We start from the raw sequence: 22216 nt of genomic DNA on the forward strand, positions 1-22216 counted from the left end.
ATCACCTGCCTGCATTTTGCCTGTCAGGCATGTTTTTCGTATTTGACTTTTACTCAAATTTCATTTTCCTCAATGCATACCAATTTTGAAGCCACAACTTATTATAGGAAGAAAGGCATGTATATTTAGGAATATATGCAAAGTACCACAAAAAGTGTTCCTCACAAGGCCTTTTCAGCTCCCCCTTCTGGTGGCAGCCTCCCAAAGGGCACAAGGGATGCTGCTGGGAGGGAAAACTGGCAGGTTTTACCTTCCCATCCACATGCTTCTCTGCATACATACTGGAGTCTTCTGTGGCTGAAAAACTATGAGCCAGGGCAATATCTTTATATAAATTTTTAGGACTTGTGGTTTCTTCCTCATCCCCAAAGAACAGATATGGAAAAAAACTGTTAGCTGAAAAGTCAGCGACTTTCCCTTGTTTGTCTACACACTTCTGATGAAACTAAACTATAACAGATTCTTTTTCTAGTAACCATAGAGCCCTAATACATTTTATGGAGTGTGTTGTTTGCTGCAAAAAAACAACCCCTTAGAACTTTAGTAAATCAATTTTTTTGTACAGATACTTTATATTAAAGCTTCCCATTTCCCATTTTATACTTCCTTAAATAGTGAATCAGGCAACTTAATTCAAACCTTCCTGTTTTATACAGGACTTTTACTCTCAACAGCACTTGTGTTCCTCTAATCATAGTCCATCACTTGACATACTGTTCTTACCATTCCATTCAGTTCAGCAGGGTCAATGAAATTGGCAACAGTAACTGGTCCACAGATTGCCAATGCAAAGTCTACTTGTTTCATCTGCTTTATGTTGTGCACAACTATGATTTGTTTGCCATTCATTGACTGTAATAGTGCTAATTCACAGGTTCAGAAATACCTTTATATCATAAGTCCCTCAGGTTGTGGTGCTCATAATTTAATTGGTTTTATTGGATGTGATTGGTGCAATAATTAATTGGTGCACCAATAATTAATTGGTGCAGTAATTAATTTTAGAACACTTTTCACTGAGGCAGGGGTTCCGAAACAGTGATCTGCAGACCACTGGTGGTCCCTGAGCTTCATTCAAGTGGTCCACAGCATGTCTGTAAAAGTACAATTAAAACCAGAGCATTAAGCACAGCACATTATAAATTGCTACAGCAGGCAGAAAAATAATTAAATGGTCTGCCAAGATTCTCTGCAATGTTCAAGTGTTCCATGAGGAAGGGAAAGTTTGGGAACCACTGCAGTAAGGCCTGCTGTTCGTACCTGGTGAATGTCCCAGAATAGGCATTTGTTACTAAAGCTGTATGTAACAATTTCAGTGTTCTTCACTTCCCAAAGTGACACTATTGTTAATTAGTACAATTCAAAGGTATCTTCCATAGAAGATGAATCCTGCTAGTCTTGATTTTGAGGGCTTGCCATTCTTGTCATGTAATAAGAATTGCAGAAGCTGCCGCTATCACCTTTTCCTTAGGACCCCATATTAACAGTGATACAGATAACATTAGTTTCTGCACTAGTTTTCCTAGATGTTGAGTTTTATATTACAGTCATACCTCATGTTACGGCCGCTTCAGGTTACGTGTTTTCTGGTTGCGGACTGCGGGAAACCTGGAAGTACCGGAACAGTTTACTTCCGGGTTTCGCCGCTTGCGTATGCGCAAAAGCGCTAAATCATGCTTCACCCATGTGCAGAAGCGCCAAATCGCACCTGCGCAGACGCGGCACTTCAGGATGCAAAAGCTGCGGGTTGCGGACGTGCCTCTGTCATGGATTACGTCTGCAACCTGAGGTTCCACTATGTTATATTCTGTCTCACATCACTCAAAGCAACATATATGTGGTTCCCATGCAGGTATGATATTATGCTGAGCCCATTTCACTAATACTTGGTAACACATTAGTTAACTGGGAAGGCATCAGTTGGGTAAAGGAAAACCCCACTTCTAATTTAATTACAGAGGATGAGGGAAAGGTGGTATAAAGTCTGAACCTAGGAAGGCACTAAATGCTGTATTTTTTCCTACTTTTGGGTCACTTAACACATACTTGAGTAGAATAATAGAGGACAGTTATCTTTAAAAAGAGCATTGCTTAACATATATTTTTCTAATTAGTTGTTCTGAAGCAAAATGTGTTGAGAGAAATGGAATGAAAATACAGCTGTCTTAACACCGGTTCTGCTCTGAAGTTATCTGTATAACTACTCGCTTGCTCTTGTGGAAAATTTACTCAAATAGCAGAATTGTGTGTTCATTTTGCTTGCACTTGGTGACCTCCCTGCCATGGTTGTCATAATTTATGCACAACTTGAAAGTTTTCAAGGCTATTGAACTAATGGTTTGCTAGTCTAGACTCAATATTGCTAAATTGTTTGTACCTGTATTGTGGAGACCTAACTGGGTTACATTAAATTGGCTTGCGCCATGTAACTATACAAGTGGAAATTGGTCCAAAAGGGGTTGGGGGTTGGGGTTAAATTATGAAAGACTTGGAAGTATTCTAGCTTGCTGTGTGTTTCTTGTGTCACTTTTTGCCATGTGTAGTGCTGAAAAGTGTCTCTTGTGTATAGCTGCCTTGGCTGTCGAAGAGCTTGGCTTTGAGCGATTTCATTCATTAATTCAGTAAGTAACATGTTGGAACACTTAAAATACACTATCTTGTAGTTCCCCAGTAAACAAAACTTCTTTCAGGTGTAAGCCTCATACTTAATGCAGTTGAACATCAAGGTTTAAAAGATAATTAGGCTCAAGAAAGCTATTGCTTTAAGATCAAAACAACTGTGACTATCCAAATCTGTAATTTTAACTTGATTTTGTTGCTGCTTTAATTCAGGCGTTTATTTTAAAATTTCAGTATTAGCTTAGAAGAGTCATGGTTGAACATTTCAAGTGGCCTGAATACAAAATTGTCCTGTGAGCCACATGTATTTAGAAAAAACTGCATGGTTTTAAGCAATCCAGTTTCTTACTCAATCACCACAATTCAGCAGTATCTATCTTAACGTGAACTCAGGTTACACTTCCCAGATGCTCAAAAGCTAAGTTGGGAATGAAAGATGGACAGACCCATATCCCCACCAATCAGTGATTCACACTTTGAGGACATGTCAATGTGCCTGTGCTGTGAGAGGTATCTAAGTGAATTCTCTTGGCACAATTCAACTCCTGAACTTACATTACCAATTGAATGTGTGGGGTTTGTGATGGAAGGGAACATTGTGTAAGCACAGCATTAGGCATGCAGTCTTCTGTACTTACAGCTTTCTGAACTGAGTTCAATATGGGGCTATTAGCTTAATTAGGCATTTGCTATTTGAGAAAATTTATAAGGGCAAATGCTACTATCTGCCCATTGTGTCTTTACCAACAAGAACAAAATTTTAAGTAGTCATTAAAGTTGTGATGACCTAAATCTAACATCTGCCAATTTTCACTGTCGTATGAGAACTTTTCAGGTGAAAAATCAAAACCAGGCTTCTAAAATTGTGACGCGTCCTGCCATATTGACACTACTTGTACTGTGTACATGCTATAACCATTATTTTTTTCTCCATTAAGACAGTTGCTGCTAATTGTGTTGCAAATGTATTGGTCACAGATACTATTGCATGCCTTAAGCATTCAGTTGCACCTTACGTTATCTTGCATTTTGTTGCTAGTCAGCTAACAAATACAAAATTGAACTCTGTCAAAGCCCAGTTCCATGTCTAATGGACTTTTCTTTTTAATCTTCAGCAAGCAGTCATTCACAAGCTTTCCTGATTTCAAAGAAGCAGTTTGTAATCAGTATTCAGTCTGGACAAACAAATTTGGAGTGTTGCTTTTTCTGTATTCTGTGATACTGACAAAGGTTTGTTTCTATTTTAAAAAAATGTTTGTTTTCTTAAACTAACAAAAAAAAAAAAAGAAGGAAGGAAGGGTATTAAAGGTGCTTGTTTCCTCCATCCCATCACCTTCAGTACCATGTGTGTGCCTGCATGAGGCAGGCATATTTATTAACTTCCTGTTGTTTGGCCTGATCTTCCCATTTTGGTTTCATAATCTACAAATAGATGTTTTAATACTGTAAACTGTTAATTTTACACTGTGGGAGAACCTTGAGCTTTGTATAGGCACTTGTTAATCATGGATGGGGTGGGGGGGTGTCCCCAAGCCAGCTGCTTTTTAGATCTTTGTTTTGATCAGTGCATAGGTTTGAAGGGCATTTTTAAGCTTGTTTGACTGAATGTACTGTGAAACCTCCCTGCAAGTAGGAACCCTGGCTTATCAGGTTTTTGAGTTGTGGGAGCTGCTTCTAAGCAATTAAATCAAGAACATGTGAACAAAAACAAACAGAAAAATAAAGAACCTATCGGTGCAACGCTGACACAAAAACTTTGCACATACACTAAGCAAAATAATGAAGAATCACTACCCCTCTCTCCCCACCCCACCCCCCAAGCTCACAATGTCTATGACAGCATTGTCTCACTAAAAAAAAAAAGGCATAGTGAATGCAAAGGGGAGACATGTGATTAATGGCAGCAGCAAGCAGGAGATTGGCAGCGGCGATTGGGCGGGTGATTGGTGGCTGTGGCAAGGTCTGCTGCCGATTGGTTGTGGCTGTGGCAATTGGGCAAGCGATTGGCAGCCGTGGTGAGGCGGGCAGGCAATTGGAAGCTGCAACAAGTGGGCGGGTAGACTGTTGGTAGCAGCGAGCGGGCAGACAATTGGCGGCTGCGGCGAGGTGTGCAATCGGCAGTGGCTGTGGCAAGCGATTGGCAGTGGCGGGCAGGCGGGTGAGCGATTGGCAGAAGTGACTTTCCCCATCCCCCCCAAAAGCTAAACAACTTTCTTAATTTTGGGTTAAAATAAATAGGGGTCGTCTTATACATGGGGGCGTCTTATATCCAGAAAAATATGGTGTGTGGTTTTTTTTAACTCATTCAGACTTTTGGGCTCATTTTACGAAGATCTAAACTGCAGCTGGCTTCTGTTAGGAGCACTGGGCCAAGACTTGCATGTGCCCCTCTGTCCTATGGCCAGTTTAATCCTTTGCTTGTTCAGTGACAGCCTGAATGACAATTCATTTATCTTGTTGGAACAAGTTAGTCAAAATGAAGGGCAAACTAACCAATATGTATCAGTTTTTCCTGATACTAATATTTAGGTTTGTTGACAAAATGTTAAGGGTTGGTTATTTGTTAAAAGAAAAAAATATTTCTTAGCAGGAAGATGTGGCCACTATGCCAGTAAATATACCAGAAAGCGTTCCTGTTTTCTAGGGCATTGAAAACATAAAAAATGAAATTGAAGATTCAACTGAGCCATTAATAGATCCAGTGTATGGTCATGGAAGGTAAGCTCTGGTTAGCCCTATACTTTCCTTAAGGAAAGTACTGCCTGTTTTCTGAACAAATCATACTTTAGAAACACAGTTTCAGCCATTATTAATTACAAAGGAATTGATGGTGAATATGTGGGACTGGTTTTTTATCCTTTCATCTGGAAGCATCTCATATTGTTAGCACCGTTGTGTTAGAGGTATGATTTTATAACAGATGAACTGAAATTGAACCTAGACCTTCTGAAAAAAGTTAAGTGCATGTTGTAGCTTGCTTTATCTCCCTATGTGCTTTTCAAGAAAAAAGTTGTAGTGCCATCAAAATTAATTTGTTTAGAAAAATGTTAATGCAAATTGCAAATCTAAAAGCTTGTTTTCTTCATATTAAGCCAAAGCTTAATTAACCTCCTGTTGACGGGGCATGCAGTATCTAACGTCTGGGATGGAGACAGGGAATGCTCAGGAATGAGTAAGTTTGTACTTGATATGACTTTGCTGTGATGCAGCATCTAGAGATAGACTAAATGTTTTGCATTTGAATTGTATATAGTTCTTACAAACTAAAGCTATGGCTTTATACAAATGCTTGTGTTTCTTTTTGTCTATTTATGAATATTGACATATTACTCCACTTAAAAATGCTACTTGACTGCAAAATTCTAGTCATTTGTTTTTGGTAAACTGCCTCCCCACTGAGTTCTGTGAGATTTGAGTGCTGGGCTTTAATAAATTTCTTCAAGGAGTTGGGGGTGTCAGGAGTTCGAATTAGCCCATGTTAGCTAATTACCAGTATTGTATACAGTGGTACCTCGGGTTAAGAACTTAATTCGTTCTGGAAGTCTGTTCTTAACCTGAAACTGTTCTTAACCTGAGGTACCATTTTAGCTAATGGGGCCTCCTGCCGCCGCCCCGCCGCTGCCGCGCAATGTCTGTTCTCATCTTGAAGCAAAGTTCTTAATCCGAGGTACTATTTCTGGGTTAGTGGCGTCTGTAACCTGAAGCGTCTGTACAGTACAAGGAAACTTGTACTCTTTAGTTTACCACAAGATGGCAGTAGGTCCTAAGGAAGAAAAATAAGTGAAGAGTTTAGAATGTGGGTAAACCTCTCCAAAGTCATCTAGTTGCTATGAGAGACATTGCACAAGGTATTTACTGTGAGATAGCTATGCAGTGCCTTTGTCTCCCCTTTAATATATCTTGAAATAGGAAGGCTGGTAGTGGTTTCATGTAATCAAGCTCTTTGACAATGTGCTTATAAGAAACTTGATAGAATTCTTCCTTGAATCTAGAACTATGCTCTTAGTAGAATGAAAAATAAATACATGTAAAATGTTCACTAATTTAATCCCCATGTCACTCCCCCCACCCCACCCAATCTGATCTGTTTGCCCACAGAGTGTTTGTCCCTAGTATATTGCCATATATAGCCATTTGGTTATAAATGAATCACTGAAAAAGGATGAGGAAACTTGAAAATGTAGCGCTGTAGTTTGTTTCGTCTTTCCAGAATTTCAAGATTAACAATGAAGAAAATCGGTATAGAGTTGCTGATAATCCTGACTTTTTTCTGTAATGTTCAGATACAGCCTAGATACAATACAGTAATGCAGTTGGTTCCCAACTGGTGGTCTGCAGACCCCAGGAGGTCTGTGCAACCCACCCAGAGTTTCATGGCATCATTCACATAACAAAAACTACCATAGAGATATCCTTTTTTATGGCTTGGCTTTTGAAAAACGGGGTCTGTAGTACTTACCTGATTGGGTACTAATGTATTCCTTGGGCAAAAGTGGCTAAAAATCAAATTGTATGTTACCCACAAATGTATGCAATGAAGCCTCAAAGGCCACTCTTTTAAATAAAGAAACAAACAAAAAGTACTCTTGGGTGATTCTTAACCCTTTCCTTGCCAACTTGTTTTTCTGCTCCTGTTTGGCCCTTCTCTAAAATTATATCCCTGTGAGCATTCCAGATGCATGTTTACTCTCCTTTTTATTTTCTAAGAAAATAACTTTAGAGTTCACATTCATACCTCAACATCATTCAGTTCTTTACTCAAAAACATCTCAGTTTCTTCTGCCAACACACTAAATGTTGGTACTTCCTCTTCTTTTCTATTGTTCTTATTTTCCTCCCCCCCCCCCATTTTGAGATAATGAGTAATTTCCCCAGAGCTATAGCCAATTTCCATTCCCTGTTGCCTGTTCAAAGAATATTCTTATATCTTAACCACACACAAATTTCTCTGAGGTATCCCTTACTAATTTCTTTGACAGATTAAGAACTAGAATAACTCAGTTTGGTGGTTATATTTTATTTGTTATTTCATAAAAAGTAGCCCACTCAATTTTGATTAATCAATTAAAGAAATAATAATAATAATAATAATAATAATAATAATAATAATAATAATAATAGTACTGATTTTCAAGTGGTTCATAGTGGGAGGGGGGAGGTTTGGGGAACCACTTGTCCCGGCAACATATGTGCACCTTTCTTGAGATGTTTTATAAAGCCATTCCCAGATAGTCTGTTAGGGCCAATGCCTAAAAGCCAATACCACTCTTACCTGTAATCAATAAAGTTGTGGCAATTTTCGCCCATTAACCTAAGTTCTGGTGTCCGGTGTCTTTATTTATTCCATCCGTGGGAGGGGGCGGGAATCGCCACACAACTCTCCCTTACAGAATGCAAAACGGGCTGGGGGAGAGGAGGAGCTTGCCTCAAGTTAAGCAGGCAGGCTTGGGGCAGATTTTGCTGATATGTTAACAGCATGCTCTTGAGTTCAGATAAATTTGTAGTACACCAACTGTGTTTTCAGTTTTTCTTAGAGTGGCCTTTTTACAAGCCAATTTTCTTCAAAATTTTCTGCACAGAGGACAAGTTGGCAATGGAAAGAAAAAGCCCATTGAGAAGGATATTCTAGTTCTTAGCACTGTTTGCTTTTAAGAGTTCATCATATATTTGGCATCAACAAAAAGCTTCTTGTAAACAAAAGAGAGAAATAATTCTTCTGTTGTATGTGTTTATCAGTTTTTTGTTCTGTTGTTATGACTTGATTTCCATGATAAGTTACTCTTGAAAATTTGTAATAGGGCTTGGGCCAAGAATGCCCCCCTCCACCACCATACTTTGGCCTCTGTCTCTAGCCTTCCACCATCATTCTGGGGGTAGATATCTCATTCCATCAACACGATTTGCTCTCCATGAGTCAGGCAGTAGTTTTGTCACTTCCAAGGTCTATTCAGTCAGAGGATTTTAGGAATAGGATTGCACCCTTATTTCTCTGCCTAGCTTTTATGGCCTCTGTTACATGATTGATTGTAGGCCAAAGTGTCATGGCATGTTTTAAGAAGGAAACTGTAGCATGACTCAAATTTTGCAATCTAATACAGAGTTCTATTTCTCTTCAGAACTACTTGGAATACATAAACAAGCAACTGTTGGTTTTTTGACACTTATGGAATCTCTAAGATACTGTAAGGTAAGATAGTTCAAAGTCATTGGGTGATATTCTGTGTTATTCAGACTTAAGAGTAGACCCATTGAAATAATTGAAGTCAATTTATTTCTGTAGGTATTTCTTTCTCAGTATGAATTAATTGGATATCGCTCCATATGTAAAAGCATGGTGTTAGCTTCAACTTCATCCTTTAACTGTTGAAGAGAAATCACAGATGAAGCATATGTCATCTGAATTTTTCAAATCTCAAGTTTAAAAACTTTTTTAGAATCACCATTTTTTAGCAACAGCAAAGTCATATGTCTTGCTAATGAGTAAGCAATGAAGAAACTTAGCTTATTCAGAGTTACAAGTTATGTCTGTCTTTCGCTTCCCTCCCCTGTCACAAGAATCTAAAAGGCACAATCTAGTCCACCTAAGAATTATCATAGGATCAATGAATGCCTGTTTTCTCACCTCCCCTTCCCTATGAAAAGTTATTTATGTAGTTAAGAAATCCATGTGCACCAGCTTTCCCTCTTGCCTCAGTATAAATTTTGTTTCAAACCATTAATAATTTGCTCTGAACATACCATTCACTCTGAATGGGCCCTTGTAAGCAGGGGAAGATGGGAAAACAGCTATAGGAATCCTGCAGGTGCAGGAATTACACTCAATATATTTGATATTTTACTGAAGCATCTACACTGATTTGTCCCTCTGAGGATCACTCATGCACTTGTTCAGCTCTGAAACTTTCTTATTTTGTGCATAAAAAACCCAATAAATCTTTGGAACCCTAAATTTAGTTTTTGCGCATGTATTTGTGGTTACCATGCAAGTACAGCATTCATTATAATACAGAATTCCTCCTGATAATTAAGAACATAAGAGTAGTCTTCTGAATCCAGTCAATGGCCCATCTAATCCAGCATTCTGTTCTCACAGTGGCCAATTCTGATTTTACTTTTTTTTTAAAGAAGTATTCAGTTTCATGTTGGTTGTTATTATTAATAAATATGGTGGTGTTCATGATGATGGCTATTAGAATGCAACATGCAGTTTTGTCTGATAAAGCAGGATCCAAACACAGTATCTAGGAATGAGGGGTCACAGTGATGAATACTGTACATAGCTAGCTTTCACAAATTTTTGTATCTGTCTCCTCCTCTAGTCCTTTCATACCAAGCTCCTTCATACATATGGGGAAATCTGACCTGGATTTTGGAATACAAAATAAGCAGCATTATTATTATTTATTCAATTCCTATACCACCCCTCGTTGGAGGATCATAGGGCAGTTTAAAATACAAAAAGACATTCAACAGTAACAAACAATAACAATAACCCACACACAGTTTAAAAGGCCATAGATGGTTTAATTAGCCAAACTATGTCTGTTTTTTATTTTCTCGGGGTGCAGAGCTGTTCTGTTGCAGAGTACTATTAGCCCAGCGTACACTGCAATATTTGAGGACAAAATGTTGTATGGTGTTAGGTTATGAATTTGCTACATATTTTTTCTTTTCAGGTTGGCTCCTATTTGAAGTCCCCAAAGTTCCCTATTTGGATACTTGGCAGTGAAACTCATCTCACAGTCTTTTTTGCCAAGGTAGGATTCCTTTCTTTTGTTTCATTTCATCACCCTAGGTCAAATACATCTTATTTTAAGTCTACAGTTCAAACAGTATACTCTTCTTACACAGCACTGAAGGTTTAAACTAATTTATTGGCATACATGTTACAGGAAAACATACTGGATTTCTGAGAATGTCTTAAGCAAACTACTCAGTCAGTATGGTTGAAAACAACTCATCTTCAGGATCTTCTTGAGTTTTTCTGAGTAGTTAGAAATCAAGTCCCAAAGACCCTTCTGCTTGGCTAAAACTATTACCATACATGGCTATTTGTGCAAAGCTATGTATTGAGCATTGCAATCTATGTCTTACCAAGTGTGGAAGTAATACATTTTTCTCTGACTGATCCTGAAACTTCGTCAAAACAAGGGATGGGGTGTGCTGCAGCTACATTCCACTGATCTTTGGTGAATGGAAAGGATGACATTTTCTTCCTGATTTCTGGATTTAGATGAGCATGAATTCTGTGTTGCAGCTAACCTCTGGATAAGTGTGAAACTGCAGGATCTGTGTGGTTTTTTCAAAAATGACTGTAGGAAAGCATCCAAGAACAGGGGTATTTGGGGAGGTGGAAGCTAGGGAATTCAAGATAATAGCTGGAATATTTATTAATACTAAGAACAAACATAGGCAAACTCCGACCCTCCAGATGTTTGGGATCACAATTCCCATCATCCCTAGCTAACAAGACCAGTGTTCAGGGATGATGGGAATTGTAGTCCCAAACATCTGGAGGACCGGAGTTTATCTATGCCTGTCTAAGTGTTTGCGCTTGTCCCAGAGTGCTCCCAAACTTGCAAGAGGACCAGAGAAACTTTAATTATTTTTTTAGCACTGGAGATGTTGCACATTTTTTAGTCAAAGTTGATAATTGGCATGTTGTTTTCAGACAACACTAAATAAGATCTAAGTACATTGTTATTGGCTCATGGTACTTTGTTGCAGTAATCTGTAATATCATGTTAAAATTGGAGGTAACACAAAGGCAGCACAGAAACATTCTAATGGTTAACTTCAGTGTTTGATGTTAATGATTACATTGCTTGACCCTGTAATTTTAAAGAGACTGTAATATGAAGAAAGATTAGTATATCTTTAGTTATAAAACATGATTTCTCACTTTTTGAATATTTGTATTTCAGCACTTTAGTGTTTTATACCTACATAACATAAAAAACATTTTTCTGTGATTTTACACTTTGCTGCTAAAATCTTGAAGAAAAGCTAACCCTCCCCCAAAGGAAATAATTTGTTCTACCACCTAGAGGTATATACAATTACCTTTTAATGGTCTACATTCAGCCATGAACAGTGACCTTTTGGACTACCATATTTAAAGTCTATGCTGACAAGGTTAGTTAGCAAAAAAAATAGTGTGCTGAAATCAGTTATGCAGAATCCAATTCTTTTTTGTAAGAAATGCAACTTCATAGAAGATACATAAGGCACTCCCAGAGGAAAAAAAACCCATAAATTGGCACATTCTATTTTAACATAATTCAGTGCCTGGAAGCATTTTAACTGAAGAGCAACATATTTTTTTAAAAAGCAAAAAACAAAACAAAACCACAGTTCTAAAATGGGTTTTGTTTGTGGTGTTTAGGCATATATCCCATAGTTCTTGAATTAAATTGCAATGCATTGTATATTATTAACTAATTACCAAATACCACTTCATATCTATGACTAACCTGTATTTTTTAGCTTATTTAAATAAGGGTCAATCTATAGAAAGAGAAAAGGCTTGTGATAGACTCTCTTTTTTTGAGACTCTACCACTTGAAAATGGAGGCGGTTGTGTCCTTCTCTGGTCTCTGTAGATTCATTACTGTATATATAGTTAGGATCCAAAGAACTATGTGTTCTTTTCATGTGCACACTGTAGCTCTGCCACCCATCTCAAAAATTAACTTGATTGGTGTCCACTATAGCCTCTAATGCAGCACAAGATGCAGCAACTGGTGGAAAATACTTGACAAAGCTGTTCAGATCCCACCGTACTCCTGAGTGTGAATGAAGCATTAGTCTTTGGACTTTAATTTGGATTTGTGTTGCCTGCTGCGTGCTTTCCAGCTGAGGTTTAAATACCTTAACATACGTCTAATAGTAATGTTGGCACTGATACAATTACATGGATGACAAAGCTTTACTAAAATCAGTTTGTCTTCTGTTAGCTGTTTGATTATTGCGCAAACAGTAATGCATGTGACAGCTGCTGCCTGCCCACCTACACTGCATATAACCTTGGATACAGCATTCAGTTTCATTCTTTACAAGTGCAATTAATACCCTTGCAAATCCATTTCATACTCCTCTTTGAAGCTGTGATAAGCTTGTTTTGCATTCTCTTAATTGTCTCCTTTGTGTAGAGATGAAGATCTTTGCATATACACGTATGAATGCTTTTGATTTTTACTTAAGACAGCAGTTCCAGACAAGAAGGATGTGTAAGAACATTCTAAAGACTCTTTAAATCTTCCTGCCAAGACACACCAATACATCCAGAATTGCTGAATCTTTCTGTTGTTTTTTAACACTGGATATTGCACCCTAGATTAGATCAGTGCTAGTTTGGGAGGAGGAAGTAATGAATTTTGGAAGCTTTCAGATAAAAATATCTTGATTTTGTTCTGAAACTTGGTGTAAACAGAGCCCAATCCAATGAAATCAATGGCCTTAAGTAATATTAATTTCCATGGTCTACTATGGGATTGAGCAACTTGGATATTGCCCAGAATCTTTCCAGCATCCTTTTTCATGCATAAGTCCCAATTAAGAATATGACCCACACACGTCTCACCTTTGCTGAATCAAGGACAATCTAGCAAACCACTAACACCGATATCTTATGACCATGAGCTAAGCCCATAAATAATAAGAAGAAGCATAACTTAGCAAATTGATAATAAAATTAATGCTGTGTTGCTGTGTCCTCCAGAAAATCAAGTAAACAAGAAATAGTAATTCTTACAAAATGAAAACGTGCTATAATTTGTGAAAATATTTGCTTCTTTAAAACTGCGTCAATGGTTTAGGAGCCCTCCTGTTGGGAGTAGCACCTGCTTAAAGCAAAATCAGTGGATGTGATCTTCATACCTTAAGTTTTATTGGAAGGCAAGCTGTAATTTAAGTATAATTTTTCAGCCTCGTGATGACTCTGGTATAACATTAGCTCTGCTGGAGTTGGAAAGTCTTACAACTTGTGCAGTATCTTGTACCTTTGTACAGCTCAGTCGGTAGAGCATGAGACTCTTAATTTCAGGCTTGTGGGTATGAGCCCCACATTGGGCAAAAGGGGTTGGACTAGATGATCCTCGTGGTTCCTTCCAGCTCTGCAATTCTATGATTCTATGTTGCTGTCACAATTGTTCTACCATCCCTGCCTAATTCAGATTTAGGATGTAGGTGGAAGACTCTGTGGTGAGGGTAGAGTGAGCAGCTGACAGACATTGGTCCTAAATGGTTCTGGATCTTAAGAATTTTAAGCAGTCTGCTAGTCCGGTGGTTTACAACCAGTGTGCTGTGGCACCCTGGGGAGCCTTGAATGATGGTCAGGGGTGCTGCAGGCAACACTGGCCTCTGTCCCTCTTTCCTCTGATGCCCTCTCATGTCTCTGCCTCCCAAAGGCTTGCACAGCCATTTGTTGCAGCAGCACTCGCTATAAGGCCAATGCACATCTCTTTGGGGCGGGCAGCAGCTGCTGCCTGGAGGACTCCCAAGGAGAGGAGGCTATTTGAAAAAGTGTGAGAGGCTGCTCTGCAGGCAAGGGCTAGCATAACTGGGCTGCTGAGCCCCACAGTGTGCCACAGAAAGAATGTAGTTGGTCAGGGGAGAGGTGAACCCCAAAAGGTTGAAAACCTCTGTGCTAGTTAGTCTATGCCCATATTGTTCCTTCTTAGGGTATTTAAGCTTAATATGTCTTGTCTTTTAGCTAGTTTAATGACAACGTCTGTCCACAGCTATGTACTGTTTTTAGAGCCATGGTATTTAGAAAGTTAAAAAAAAGTGATGTATTTTTTTTAATGATGTTTATCAGCTCTGCAGTTATTACAGAGATTGTATGTGCTGTTTTTGATTTTTGAGAACAAAAGCGGCTGAGATTTTTTTACAATGTACTAACAGTGTGTGTTTGCCTCCAAGGGTAAACATGAGATTCTAAAATAAATTTGTGTTATCAGAATAGCATTTAAAAATACAGCAAAATGGTTTTGGGCCGGAATATTACAAAGTCCAAAGGGTAAAACATGAACCTCTTTGCCTTTAGGACATGGTGTACTTGAACAATGCTTGGTAAACTAATGATAGGATTTCCTTCTATGGAAGATTTGGGGGTTGGGATGTTGTTAGACAACAGTTTTGCAAGGTCTGGGTGCTTGTCTTTGGCAGAAGTTGTAACTGCTTGGCAGATGAAGTTCATTTTTGGGATATTTTGTTTTTTAAATAAGTGTTGCTGCCCAAAGTGAATGAATTGCTTGCTTTTTACAAAATACAAATGTTGCAAAAATTAAAGCTGTACTTTTTGATTGGGGTGTGGAGCATGTTTGGTGCAGACTAAGCATAGCATAAGACAGGATTGCAGAAGCAGCCTGCTCCACTTGTATCTGCAGCAAGAGCCTCCATAATAAGACAAGGAAGTGTGGTAGAGCCTTTTTGTTGAGCTCCCCGCTTACCCCATAAATCACTGCGGCTGTTGCTTTTGACAGAGCAAGGATCACTGCCAGGTCTACTTCTTCCCTAGACCTGCCCCGGTGTTTTCTTGGGGTAGCTACCATCCCCAGACCTTTGCTGCTTCTTTCTCTATCCCAATTATCAGTTTAGGATTGGGAAGAAAGAATTATACTTTCCCCCTTTGCCCACTGTAATGCTTATAATAACCACTGAAATTTGGCACTGGGAATAGAGAAAAGGAGGGGGAAGGGGAAGGAATTGGGAGAAAAGGAGCAACTAACCATTCAACTCATGAGAACTGTTTGATTGAAAAAAATCCAAAGCGCTCTAATTTGAGTGCCCCTAGACCTAAAATTGAAATAGCAGCACTGTGTATGTGTGGGTGTGTGCACTGCTTTGTGAGATATGTAATCATTGCTTTCTTTATTGTTTTGTATAATCCAGGAAGTCCCTTTATGCACTGTTTCTGGTGCTGAAAGCATACAGTAGCTCAGTGTCACCATAGTTTGCACTAGTAACAATCTAGATCATGGGTAGGCAAACTAAGGCCTGGGGGCTGGATCTGGCCCAATTACCTTCTAAATCTGGCCCGCAGACGGTCCGGGAATCAGCATATTTTTACATGAGTAGAATATGCCCTTTTATTTAAAATGCATCTCTGGGTTATTTGTGAGGCCTCCCTGGTGTTTCTACGTGAGTAGAATGGGTGCTTTTATTTAAAATGCATCTCTGGGTTATTCGTGGGGCATAGGAATTCGTTAGTTATAGATGATAGATAGATAGATAGATAGATAGATAGATAGATAGATAGATAGATAGATAGTCCGGCCCCCACAAGGTCTGAGGGACAGTGGACTGGCCCCCTGCTGAAAAAGTTTGCTGACCCCTGATCTAGATGGCAAGCCGTGCTTTAGAACTGCTTATCTGCTCAGCACACTAGTCTGTACATGCATTCACCTCTGATGGTAAAGAAATAGCCACAATTATGGTTGGTACTGTGCCAAACCATGTTTCTGCAAAGTTATTTCAAATTATGATTTGTGATTTTTGTTTGTCACTATATTGTAAACAATGGTTTATCAACTTGGACATGATTTAAAACTGTAATAGAGCTTTCTTAACTATTGTTTGTTGTTGTGTCTGAACTGAACCAAAACATAGTAACATCTTTTACTACTACTGTGGCTTGGTCCTGCTGTTCACTAGGGTTGATTATTAATTACCAATTTCTATTAGTAATAAAACAAACAAACATATGCCTCACTTTCCTAGATGTTTCATTTATTAAGATGACATTCTGCATTTCATGGTTTGTGTTTATTGCTTTTCATCATTTTTCCAGTGATGTATTTAATCTTGTGGAATTCTCTCTTAAGGATTTAGCTCTTGTTGCTCCTGAAGCTCCCTCAGAACAAGCGAGACGAGTCTTTCAAACGTATGACCCTGAAGGTAAGATATGTAGTATGATGCTATGTATGCTTACTTGTAAAAGGTAAAGGGACCCCTGACCATTAGGTCCAGTCGTGACCGACTCTGCGGTTGCGGCGCTCATCTCGCTTTATTGGCCGAGGGAGCCGGCGTTCGTCCGCAGACAGCTTCCGGGTCATGTGGCCAGCATGACTAAGCTGCTTCTGGTGAACCAGAGCAGCGCACGGAAACGCCGTTTACCTTCCCGCTGGAGCGGTACCTATTTATCTACTTGCACTTTGTGCTTTTGAACTGCTAGGTTGGCAGGAGCTAGGACCGAACAACGAGGGCTCACCCCGTCGCAGGGATTCAAACTGCCGACCTTCTGATCGGCAAGTCCTAGGCTCTGTGGTTTAACCCACAGTGCCACCTGCGTCCCCTATGCTTACTTGTAACCAAATGCAAATGAGTTCACTCTTAAATGTTAAGGTGCCAAATTAGGACAATCGGATGATTTAAAGTAGGCATAAAATAGAGAAAGTCTTGCTCTTAGTGACCAATAGAAGAGTATGCATTGTGACATGATGATAGAAAAAAGCACTCTCTGACAAGTTCACAATATGTTTTCAAAAGCATTCAGATACTATCAGTTATCCCTTTTACTCCACAGAGAATATAAATTGCACGAATTTAGTATCAAATAGATAGTTATATTCACGCTTTCTCGTTTTTTATGGTGTTTGGCCTTGGCTCATTAAATGAAACTTTGCATTGTTTGATATGCTCTCTTGCAGGAATGCAGTTCTCTCATTCAAAAAGTAAATGCATTGCTATGCTTGGTTAAAATTGCAACTGCAAGTTACAATGCCCTGAAAATCATTAGAGAAGTAGTTATTTCCAAGAAATTGCATTTTCAAAGTCTGCTTTTTCATATCTTTATTTAGAGAAATGCACATCACTTCCCATTTCAGAATAGGCAGTATTAATCAGCCCATATAAATATTTTTAATTCTTGGACACCTGCTAGTTCATGCTAATGACATTTCCTTATTTTTTCAGATAATGGTTTTATACCAGACAGTCTTCTAGAAGATGTAATGAAGGCTTTGGACCTTGTATCAGATCCTGAATAGTAAGCACAAAATGGCAGCTGTTTTAGAACACTGTTTAGAAAACCATTGCCAGGATAAAATTCCACCTAAATGGTTGTTGTTTTTTGCTACAGCGTACACAACTAATTCAATATGTATCAGCTGTAAGTGTAAGGAGCAAGGTGCTTACATACAAATTCAAGACTAGTTTTAGAGAGAGAGATTTTCATTCACATGAATGGAGAAATGCTAGGTTGTTTCCTTCTCAGCATGAATGTAACATTGTATCAAAGATGAATGTAAAATGTACTATGTAAATGCAGCATTCTTTCCTCAGTCTATTTTAGTGCAGGGATGGGGAACCTGCAGCCCTCTGTGCTGTTGAACTCTCATTGGCCCCAGCCATAATGGTCAGTTGTTAGTGATGATAGGAGCTGTAGTCTAGCAACATCTAGAGGGCTACAAATCCCCCATCTCTACAGGCTGAATTCTGTTCATTGTGGCCTGTCAAATAGATAAAACAAGGGTGGGTCTTCTCAGGACAGTTAGAAAGACGATGTGTGCGTTAATGCTCAAGGCTTATCTTCACTCTCTTCTGCTGCAAAATCCAAGGAATTAAGACAGTGTACTTTTTCTGAAAGCTTTACCTAATAAGGCGTAGTGTGTGAATTGTTGTTGCTACATTGATTTTAAATAAGATTACTTTGGTTTAAAAATAACTCTTTTATTTGGCAACCAGATGCCATTCTTTTGCAATTGCTATTAGGATTCTAAATACAACAGCCTGATTGTTTTTGGCATTTAAAAGTGTTGTAGAACCATAGAGCTTAGTCATGCAAGAATCTGAATGCACCACACTGATATTTTTGTGTTGTTCATCTTATCTTAGTGTAAATCTCATGAAAACGAAATTAGATCCAGAAGGACTAGGAATCATATTACTAGGTCCCTTTCTTCAAGAATTTTTCCCTGAGCAGGTAATGTAATCCCTTCTTTCTATTCTTGCATTAGGGCATTTTTAAACAAATGTGGGTCAGTGATGCATTCACCATTCTGTAGTTAATATACATTATGGCTGCATTTGGATGATCGTATCTTGGCTTAATAAGTCAAGCTAGGAATGATCTATATATCCACACATGCAGCCTCTTCATGCAGCTGCTTCAGTCCTCCTTTCATAAGTCAGCAAAGAAACCAGGAACTCTCCCATTAACTATAGTTTCTTGTTTCATTCAAAGTGGAGAAAGGGAACAAATACCTTCAATGATATTAACCTATGACTTGAAAGTAACTGTCTTGTTTGTTCTCTTAGGAGTCCAAGGTTCAAGAATCATTCACTGTATACCACTACAATGGATTGAAGCAATCTAATTACAATGAAAAGGTATGGCAGCAGTGACTTCTCATACACCTAATTAGGCAGCTGCCTGTTATAGCAGATATCCCATGGAAATAAGTTGGGTTCAGCCTATTTCTAAGTGGACAGTCCACAGTGTGATAAAACCACCACTTACCATTTGGCTGGTGACACATGTTCTTAGAAGAAGAAAAAGAACAAATAGAAAACTACGGAAATGCAAATGATTATGGAGGCATTTGGAAATGTCAGTGTTTTGTCACCAGTTCTCTCCGCCAAATAAGAAGCGAATTTAGAATTATGAAATTTTTAATAACTGTGCTTCAAAATGTCAAGAAAAGAGTTGGGGGAGGGTACTAGGCAGTTGTTGCACTAATCACTAAAACAATTTTCCAGCTTTGCTTTATTTAAAACATAAATTATTACGGAACTAGCTTTTATTTTATGGAATAATCTGTTTTGTGTCCATCGCTGTAGGGTTTTCTCACCCATTTCAGTTTAGGTGCCTAGAGATATGGTTCCCATCCCATCTTATATTGTAAACTATGTAGTGTTCCCTGTGTAGGCGCAGTGAGTGAAAAAACAGGCCCAGGGAGATTTCTGCAGATTTAGGTGGATCCCTGAGATGTGCACAACTGTGTTGGGTTTTTTTAAAAGACTCCCCACCTGCTCGTTCCAAAATTAATGGAGGTGGAGAATTCCACATGCTGCCTCTGCATGTTGGCAGCAGAGCAAGCTCAGTCAGACACAAGGGCTAAGAGTTTAGGTGTCTCTTCCTTCCCTACAGCCTGTCCTCAAGGCCGTCACCCCATAAGAGACTAACAAACTAAAGACCAAGCTGGTTCTAGAGTCCCTCTTATATCCTTTCTTCATGTATGCTTCTGGTTAATAGTGAACGTGTTGTACGGCACAAAAACGTAAGAGTTCTATGAGTGTTTCATTTCATCTTGTTAATAAGGTGCAGAAGATTTAAATTGATTTGAACCTTTGCTCTCGAAGTGATCTTTTAAAAATAGAATGGCTTGGTTTTTGGTCTTTAAAATAACATGGTATTTCTTTGGAACAGGAGATTAAATAAGATAATTACATTTTCACAGGTCATGTATGTCGAAGGCACAGCAGTGATTATGGGCTTTGAAGACCCAATGCTACAAACTGATGATACTCCAGTCAAGCGCTGTTTGCAGACTAAATGGCCATACATAGAACTACTCTGGACCACAGATCGATCCCCTTCGTTAAATTGATGCTAAGAAAAGACCATGTACTTATAAATATCCAACATTTTGAATGAGGGTTCGGTAGGCAGCTGCCTTTATTTAAAAAAAAACACAAGCAAACTATACTTTTGATTGCGTGGCTATACACTGGTGTCACCGAGAAACTGTAAAGAAACACTTTTCAGTGTTGATTAGACTATTTAATTTTTTTAACAATTGGATTGATTTGTATTATACCAACTAGTTCCTCTTTGGCCGTTGTAGTACAGTTATTGTGAGTTCTCACCCAGAGCCTCCTTGTTCAGCCCAAAAATAACCTGGAAAATGGTCTAGTAGTGCAGTATCTGCATATTAGATGAAATTGGTCTTAAACATCATCATAGTATTCACCCGTTTACACATTTGTTTGGCCATATGTTTTATTTGGATCATTCTGCCTTAGGGCACAACCCATCAGGAAATTCCCATACATGTACCCCACTAAAAAGGATGGATGAGAGCTGTGCAAGAGCATGGTAGCTTTTACCCAGTTCTCAGGGCTTATTCAAGGCAGCTGTTGGGTGGGTTTTGGCATACACTGCAGTATCACAACTTTGGGACTAGATTGGCATTTGCACTGAATATGTTTAGATGAGTTAAATTTCTGCTGCTCTCTTCTAGAAATCTTAAGACTCATCTACATGGCTTTGCACAAACAGCAAAAAAAATGATGTGGGGTATTTTTTGTTTTTAAAATGGCTAATTATAAATGATTAATGCTATTTATTGGCAGTTGTATTGTTCCCAGAATTTACATATTTGGCACACTGAAAGTCAAAGCAAGATTTAAGAAGAATAGAATAATAATAATAATATTTGATATTGTATAAAGGAAATATAAAAAAGCCTTAACAGCAGAGAGAATTTGTGCTGCGATTTTTGAAGCTGTTCATGTTATTATTGCCAAATACCTCTTCTCAACATGTCCTAACAAAAAACATAAGCCAGCACTATTGTATGTGTTACATGCATGAAAACATCTGTTATTCAAGTAGTATAGTCCATTATTTATTCTCTAGCAGGGCTTAATAAAAATCTACCCAAATAGTGAACTTAGTGGTTTTTGCCTCCTTGCCTATCAAATTTGGTCATTTTTATTTGTTATTTTTTAAAGTCATAGAGTAACTCTATGGCTATTGAGTAATGGTATATTATACTTTAGTCAAGGCTACCCTGTTTTTCAGAATGTTAAGGAAAGGTGTTGTGTGGCCTTCAGAGTGATACATCGTGCCCATTGATGTTCTCATCTCCTCCCACTTCCACCTGAAGTTCCTGTGTTTCAAGGCTTCTCTGTTCACTTCAGTGGTAGAGGCAGCGTCACGTGCATGGAGCTCTTCACAGAAATTCCTGGGCCCAAGTGCTATTGATGTTGCACAGAATTTTTATTTTAAAACGCACACACTTCAGGCATATTCTAATGAATTTGGGAGTAAAGAATCTTCTTGTTTTTCCTTTCAATAAATGGGCTACTTTGCCCTAGCAAAAATATTCAGACATCCATTACTATAATGCAACCTGATTCACTATTCTTAACCTCTCCTCAGTCCTTGCTTTAGTCCACCAGAAGAGGCAGAAATGTGCATCTTCTCAAATACAAAACATTCTTGCCGATCCATGCAGCTATTCTGTAGAAATAAGTGCTATTAAAAGGAGCCTTTCGTTGACCAGGGACTGTACTACTGATAAACACCTTTCCAAATAGTACTTTTTCAAAAGGCCAGAACTGTTTGAAAAGGTGAGATGGTAACTTGCAGATTTTTTTTTAAAAAAAATGTTGCTGTACTCTGGCAAATACAAAATAACTATTAGGAGGATGCGTTATGCTAAGAGTCTCAGCTGCTCTTGGCTTGCAGTTATTTTCTCCATAAAGAACAGTTGGAGATGGCTAGAAATGCTTGGACTGCAGGAGAAAAGGCATATTACTGAAGGTTACAAATGCACACAAATGTACTATTATGCAGGAGTCATATGTCTAGGAAGGTCTAGCATGTGCTTTAGTAGCAGTAAAATGCTGTTGAAACCAAGTTGTTCCA

General features: G+C 38.6%; 1 protein-coding gene across 2 annotated transcripts in view; it reads left to right on the forward strand.

The window, feature by feature from the left end:
- The window catches only part of MINDY3 (MINDY lysine 48 deubiquitinase 3), a 33849-nt gene extending 12614 nt beyond the window's left edge, over nucleotides 1–21235 (forward strand). For both annotated transcript variants that reach the window (XM_028751628.2, XM_077936895.1), the window contains 11 exons: nucleotides 2570–2621; nucleotides 3735–3849; nucleotides 5264–5337; nucleotides 5712–5791; nucleotides 8736–8806; nucleotides 10296–10376; nucleotides 16446–16518; nucleotides 17536–17608; nucleotides 18457–18544; nucleotides 18880–18951; nucleotides 20022–21235. In XM_028751628.2, the coding sequence (XP_028607461.1) occupies nucleotides 2570–2621; nucleotides 3735–3849; nucleotides 5264–5337; nucleotides 5712–5791; nucleotides 8736–8806; nucleotides 10296–10376; nucleotides 16446–16518; nucleotides 17536–17608; nucleotides 18457–18544; nucleotides 18880–18951; nucleotides 20022–20171 (929 nt within the window). In that variant the 3' untranslated portion in view covers nucleotides 20172–21235. The remainder of the gene's footprint in view (nucleotides 1–2569; nucleotides 2622–3734; nucleotides 3850–5263; nucleotides 5338–5711; nucleotides 5792–8735; nucleotides 8807–10295; nucleotides 10377–16445; nucleotides 16519–17535; nucleotides 17609–18456; nucleotides 18545–18879; nucleotides 18952–20021) is intronic.
- The last annotated feature ends 981 nt before the right edge of the window (nucleotides 21236–22216 follow it).

The sequence above is a fragment of the Podarcis muralis genome, chromosome 12 (assembly GCF_964188315.1).
Source record: "Podarcis muralis chromosome 12, rPodMur119.hap1.1, whole genome shotgun sequence".
Lineage (NCBI taxonomy): Eukaryota > Metazoa > Chordata > Lepidosauria > Squamata > Lacertidae > Podarcis > Podarcis muralis.